Here is a 6,797-nt window from a genome sequence, read left to right on the forward strand (position 1 = left end):
AGGTGCATCTTAAGGCATGCAGGGCCTCTGACTTCCATGATCTCATTTTAGCATAGATTAGTTTGTTGGAAGTCCTGGGTCCAGAGAGCATGCTCTCAGAGAACAATTGGGGAATCCGTCATTTCTTTGACGGTGGGGTTGGCACCATGGTCCTTTGAGGCTGTCCCTGATAGTAGGAGAAGGTGCCAAATACAAATCTCACTTACTCCTTGTCTATCTTAGAAAGCATTGTTCTTTATTCATAAGTGTGTTTTCGTTTTGTACACAGGCAGTATGTCAGCTGAAACACCAATCACACTGAGTATCGATCCTCAGGATCTGCAGGTCCAAACATTCACTGTTGAGAAGCTACTGGAACCTCTCATTATCCAGGTAAAATTGCAGCAGGCAGTAACTGAAAGAGAATTTTAAAAAGTGAGAAAAATAGATAATGGACAAAGGAAAGATTTGATTTCTAGACATGAATATGTCAACCAGAATTGTCCTATTTTACTTAAAATATTTAAATATAAAAGTATATATTTAGTAGTAGTAGTAATAGTAATAATTATTATATATATATACAAAATAATAATTGTTGTTGTTGTTATGTGGCATCAAGTCGGACCCAATTCATAGCAACCCCTCCCTGGGTTTCTGAGGCGATATCACTACGGAAGTAGATTGCCCAACCTTCCTTCTGAGGAGTGGCTGGTGGGTTTGAACTGCCAGCCTTCTGGTTACCAGTCAAATGCCTTAGGCACTATGTTAATAATACTAACAATAAATCTTTGAAAGTTTTACCCCAGATTCTCTCATAACAGGAAAAGTAGTAATAGTATATATATAATTATAAAATATGATATACATTTCTCTGTGTATTATAATGTATATTGTATACAATAAATGTTATTATATATATGTGATTATCCACCACTTGTCTGTCAGTTTGTCCTACTGTGGTGGCTTGTGTGTTGCTGTGAGGCTGGAGGCTATGCCACTGGTATTTCAAGTACCAGCAGGGTCACCCATGGTGGACAGGTTTCAGCGGAGCTTGCAGACTAAGACAGACTTGGAAGAAGGAAGGGGCCATCCACTTCTCAAAGATTTGTCCAGTGAAGACCTTATGAATAGCAGTGAAACACTGTCTGATGTATTACTGGAAAACTTTATGAATAGCCTGGAAACATTGTCTAATATAGCACCAGAAGATGAGCCCTTCAAGTCAGAAGGCACTCAAAATACGGCTGGGTAAAAGCTACCTCCTCCGAGTAGAGAGCCAACCTTAATGATGTGGATGGAGTAAAACTTTTGGGACCTCTGTTTGCTGATGTGGCACAACTCAAAATGGGAAGAAACAGCTGCAAACTTCCATTAATAATTGGGATATGGAATGTATGAAGTATGAATCTAGGAAAATTGGAAGTTGTCAAAAATGAAATGGAACACATAAATATTGATATCCTAGGCATTAGTGAGCTGAAATAGAGTAGTTTTGGCCATCTTGAATCAGGCAACCATATGATCTACTATGCTAGGAATGACAAATTGAAGAGGAATGACATGGCATTCATTGCTACAAAGAATGTTTCAAGATCCATGCTGAAGTACAGTGCTGTCAGTGATAGGATAATATCCATACACCTACACGGACGACCAGTTAATACTACTGTTATTCAAATTTACGCACCAACCACCAAAGCCAAAGATGAGGAAAATGAAGATTTTTATCAACTTCTGCAGTCTGAAATTGACAAAATATGCAATCAGGATGTGTTGATTATCATTGATGATTGGAATGCAAAAGTTGGAAACAAAGAAGAATCACTGGTAGTTGGAAAATATGGCCTTGGTGATGGAAATAACACTGGAGATTGCATGATAGAATTTTGCAAGACCAGTGACTTATTCATTGCAAATACCTTTTTTCAGCAATACAAATGATGGCTATATATGTGGACTTTGCCAGATGGAGTACACAGGAATCAGATAGACTATATCTGTAGAAAGAGGTGATGGAGAAGTTCAGTATCTTCAGCCAAAACAAGGCCAGGAGCTGACTGTGGAATAGACCATCAATTGCTCATATGCAAGTTCAAGTTGAAGGTGAAGACAATAAAAGAAGTCCATGAGAGTTAAAATATGACCTTCATTATATCCCACCTGAATTTAGAGACCATCTGAAGAATAGATTTGATGCATTGAACACCAATGACCGAAAACCAGAGGAATTGTGGGATGACATCAAGAACATCATCCATGAAGAAAGCAAAAGGTCACTAAAAAGACAGGAAAGGAAGAAAAGACCAAAATGGATGTCAGAAGAGACTCTGAAACTTGACCTTGAACAGAGAGTAGCTAAAGCATATGGAAGAAATGACAATATAAAAGAGTTGAATGGAAGATTTCAAAGAGTGGCTCAAGAAGACGAAGTCAATTATTATAATGAAATGTGCAAAGACCTGGAGTTAGAAAACTAAAAGGGAATAACAAGCTTGGCATTTCTCAAGCTCAAAGAACTGAAGAAAAAAATTCAAGCCTCGAGTTGCAATATTGAAAGATTCTATGGGCAAAATATTGAATGGTGCGGGAAACATCAAAAGAAGATGAAAATAATACACAGAGTCACTATACCAAAAAGAATTGGTAGATGTTCATCCATTTCAGGAGATGGCATATGATCAAGAACCAATGATATTTAAGGAAGAAGTCAGAGCTGCACTGAAGGAATTGGCAAAAAATAGGGCTCTGGGAATTGACAGAATACCCATTGAGATGTTTCAATAAACAGATGGTGTGCTGGATGCACTTACTTCTCTATGCCAAGAAATTTTGAAGACAGCTACCTGGCAAACTGACTGGAAGAGATACATATTTGTATGCATTCCAAAGAAAGATGATCCCACAGACTGTGGGAATTATCGGACAATATCATTAATATCACATGCAAGTAAAAGCTTACTGAAGATAATTCAAAATGGTTGTGGCAGTATATTGATAGAGAACTTCCAGAAATGCAAGCTGGGTTCAGAAGAGGATGTGGAATGAGTGATATCATTGCTGATGTCAGATGGATCTTGGCTGAAAGCAAAGAATACCAGAAATATGTTTACTTGTGTATTGACTATGCAAAAACATTCAATTGTGTGGATCATAACAAATTATGGATAACATTGAGAAGAATGGGAATTCCAGAACCCTTGATTGTGGTCATCAGGAACCCATACATAGACCAGGAGGCTGTCATTTGAACAGAACAAGGAGATACTGCATGGTTTAGAATCAGAAAGAGTGAATCAGCGTTGTATCCTTTTGCCATACTTATTCCATTTGCTGAACAAATAATCTGAGTAGCTGGACTACATGGAGAAGAACGTGGCATCAGGATTGGAGGAAGACTAATTAACACTGATATTCGCAGATGACACAACGTTACTTGCTGAAAGTGAAGATGACTTGAAGCATTTACTGATGAAGATTAAAGACTTCAATCTACGGCATGGATTACATCTCAACATAATGGAAATGAAAATCCTCACAACTGGGCCAATAAACAGCATCACAAAAACGGAGGAAAGATTGAAGTTGTTAAAGATTTTATATTACTTAGTTCCACAATCAATACCAGTGGAAGCAGCAGTCAAGACATCAGACTGCTAAATCAAAATCACCAGTTAAGGAAGATGGGGTTTGCTTTAGTCAAATATAATACTATAGCAGTTAGTAGAAATTATTCTGGGTTAATTCACATTAAATAGTATACTATTCTCAGGGTGTGTGTTTTGTGACATGCTCTAGAACTGTTATAACCATATATAAACATTTACTAAGCCTACCTAAAAACTTAAAAGAGTAAATGACCTGAAGCAATTTTCTTTGATTGGAAAGAAATTTAACTCTTATTTAGTGTAATTATGCTAATTTCAGAGGGCTTTTGATGTGGTATCTGGTGTAATTGCTAATTTTATCTTCCCTAAGATTGATGTCAGTGATCTTAAACATGCTTATTGCTTTTCTTTTTAAAACTGTTTGATATTTCACTAATATTCAGCTACTAAAAAAAAAAATTCTGGGATTTAACAATCAGCATTCAAGTCAAATTCAATTAAAACTATTAATGATGTATAGAGTACTATGTGCAGAATCATCTCATAAAGCAAAATTCTAGTACAACAAAAATATTTGGATACACATTGATTTTCATAGTAGTGGAATTCTCCTTTTTGTAAACCACTGTGTGTCAAAGTCTGAGTTATTAATTTTAAATAATTGACCTTTTTAGATTTGATGTTCAACTTTCTTGTATTTGTATTTGGATCTGCCACCTATCAGTACAAGTAAGAGATGTTGTTAAATTATATTAAAGGTAATTTTTCTATAATGTCATGCTAAATGTCTCATCATATTGTTTTAATTTTTTTCAACAGTGTTTAGTTTGAAATAGCTACATGGTTTATTTTAAGTATACAATATAGTTTTCAATTACACTGAAAATAATCCAAAAGAAGTTCATTATCCTTAAGTTCATACTGTTGTCATATAATGTTATTAATTTAGTAGCTCTGTTAAAAAATTCTCACTCATTATTTATCTTGTTACATTCCTTTGTATTCAAGGTTTCACAGAAATTATTTACCACATCTGTATATAACTCAAAGTCAAAATTACATTTTAATTTTTGGAGTAATTGGTCATAGATACTACTATGTCAGCATAAATTCATTTATTCATAAATATTTATTCTGCTCTTTTTATAGTTATCAAGGTCTTCCCTATAAACCCTAATTTATCTCTAATCTTTTTTTTTCCTCTCTTAGGCACAGGTAAATCACTAGATCATCTTGCAGTGATGTTCAGCCTGGGATATATTTCAATCATTTGCTTTTATTTTCTCTGTTTGATAAGTTCCACAGTTGCATCCCTCTGTAATAAATCCCTCCAATGGATCAGAAATAATTTTTTTTTTCTCAGCAATTACATTTTTATGATTGTAGCTGTAGACATCTGTACTTTATCACTTTCAAGATCCATGTTTGGCAATGCAGGGCAGAAAGTCTTTATGCAGAGTTATGCTTAAGAGATTTCACATCTCTAGGTTGTGTATACTCTGAAGAATATAAACTACTAGCTCATGCTATAGTCTTACATAATGGGACTATCCATAGTCTTATTTGCCACAGAGTATAATTTGCTATATGCCAGATTCATGTTAGATGTGAACTAAGAGAATTTACTTACTCAAGACATCTTAAAAAAACCCAACAGATTTCTTATAATGTGTTATCCCCTATAAAGTTGGTTTTGGATGAAGGTTCAAATGGATTTTTGCATATAAATATATCAGAAATGTTCTCAAGTGGTAAACGTGGAGTTGGATCAACAGTAGTGAAGATAAGGTTCTCATGCCTAACTCTTGTAGGACCTCTTGTCTCTTTTCTCATTTCTACCTCCATAATGTCTCTCACCTATTTCTGGAAATCCCCCTAGGTATGGGTCTTATGTAATATATGATGCTTTTTGGGCTAAGGCTAAGACTATCTGCCAACCACCATACCAGTTAGTATAAACTAGGGTATGTTGTAATAAGAAAACAACCCCCAAATCTCAGATACTTAACAAAACTTCATTTCCTGTTCCAGCTACATGTCCACTGTGATGGCAGGGAGTCTCTACTTAGTACAGCCACTCAGTAACCCAGGCTAATGTGGGTTCCATCTAAACATATACTTCCATGATCATCACAACAAGAGAAACAGATTTTGACATGTCTTGTAAGGGCTCCTACTGTGTCTATCTGGAAGTGACAAATGTCAATTCCACTCATACTTCTTTTGCCAAAGTAAGTGATGTGGTCACTGTGAATGCTGGATGTGTGGTCCTGCCCTGGGCCAAGAAGGAGAATGAGGATATTAGTAAATAGTCTCATTAACTATTCTTTCCTGTGGCCTCTTTTTTAGGAGTTTCTTTTTCTTTCTTTCTTTCTTCTTCTTTTTTTTTAAAAAATGCATTTTATTGAAATGTAATTTACATACAGTGAAATACATAAAACTAAAGTGACATGGGTCTATGCATTTTTTTTTCAGTATTCCCTCCTCTTCCCTCTCAGCCCTGGGAACCAACAAAGAAAATTTCCCTTCATATATAAACCTTTCCTTGACCCTCCACAACAATGAACTGTATTTGTCCTTCTGTGACTGACTTCTTTCACTCAGCATAATGTCCTCTAAGTTCATCCATATTATGAGATGTTTTGCAGACTCTACATTATTCTTTAGTGCTGCATAGCATTCCATTATGAGTATGTACCATAGTTTGGTCATCTACTCTTTCACTGATGGGCATGTAGGTTGTTTCCATCTTTTTGCTATTGTAAATAGTGCTGTGATGAACATGAGTGTGCATACATCTGTTCCTGTCCTGGCTCTCACCTGTCTAGGATATATACCTAGTAATGGGATTGCTGGGTCAAATGGTATCTCCAATTCCAACTTTTTAAGGAATCACCATACTGTCTTCCACAGTGGTTGTATCACTTCACAGTCCCACCAGCAGTGCATGAGAGTCGTAGTCTCTCTACATCCCCACCAGAATTTGTTATTTTCTGTCTCATTGAACCTTGCCATCAGTGCTGGGGTGAGACGGTATCTCATTGTTTTGATTTACATCTCTCTGATGGCCAATGATTGTGAGCATCTCTTCATGTATTAGCTGGCCACCTGAATATCTTCCTTGGTGAAATGTCTATTCATGTCTTCTGCCCATTTTTCAATTGGATTTTTAATTCCTTTGGTGTTGAGGCATTGGAGTTTTCTATAAAC

General features: G+C 36.0%; 1 protein-coding gene across 1 annotated transcript in view; it reads left to right on the forward strand.

The window, feature by feature from the left end:
• Positions 1–273: 273 nt before the first annotated feature.
• CTNNA3 (catenin alpha 3) overlaps positions 274–6,797 on the forward strand; it is a gene marked incomplete at its 3' end in the record, with an annotated part of 1,944,816 nt that continues 1,938,292 nt past the window's right edge. The window contains exon 1 of the mRNA XM_007940725.2: positions 274–372. Within this exon, the coding sequence (XP_007938916.2) occupies positions 274–372 (99 nt within the window). The remainder of the gene's footprint in view (positions 373–6,797) is intronic.

The sequence above is a fragment of the Orycteropus afer genome, unplaced genomic scaffold (assembly GCF_000298275.1).
Source record: "Orycteropus afer afer isolate SDZICR_OR568_19922 unplaced genomic scaffold, OryAfe1.0 scaffold00070, whole genome shotgun sequence".
Taxonomy (NCBI): Eukaryota; Metazoa; Chordata; class Mammalia; order Tubulidentata; family Orycteropodidae; genus Orycteropus; species Orycteropus afer.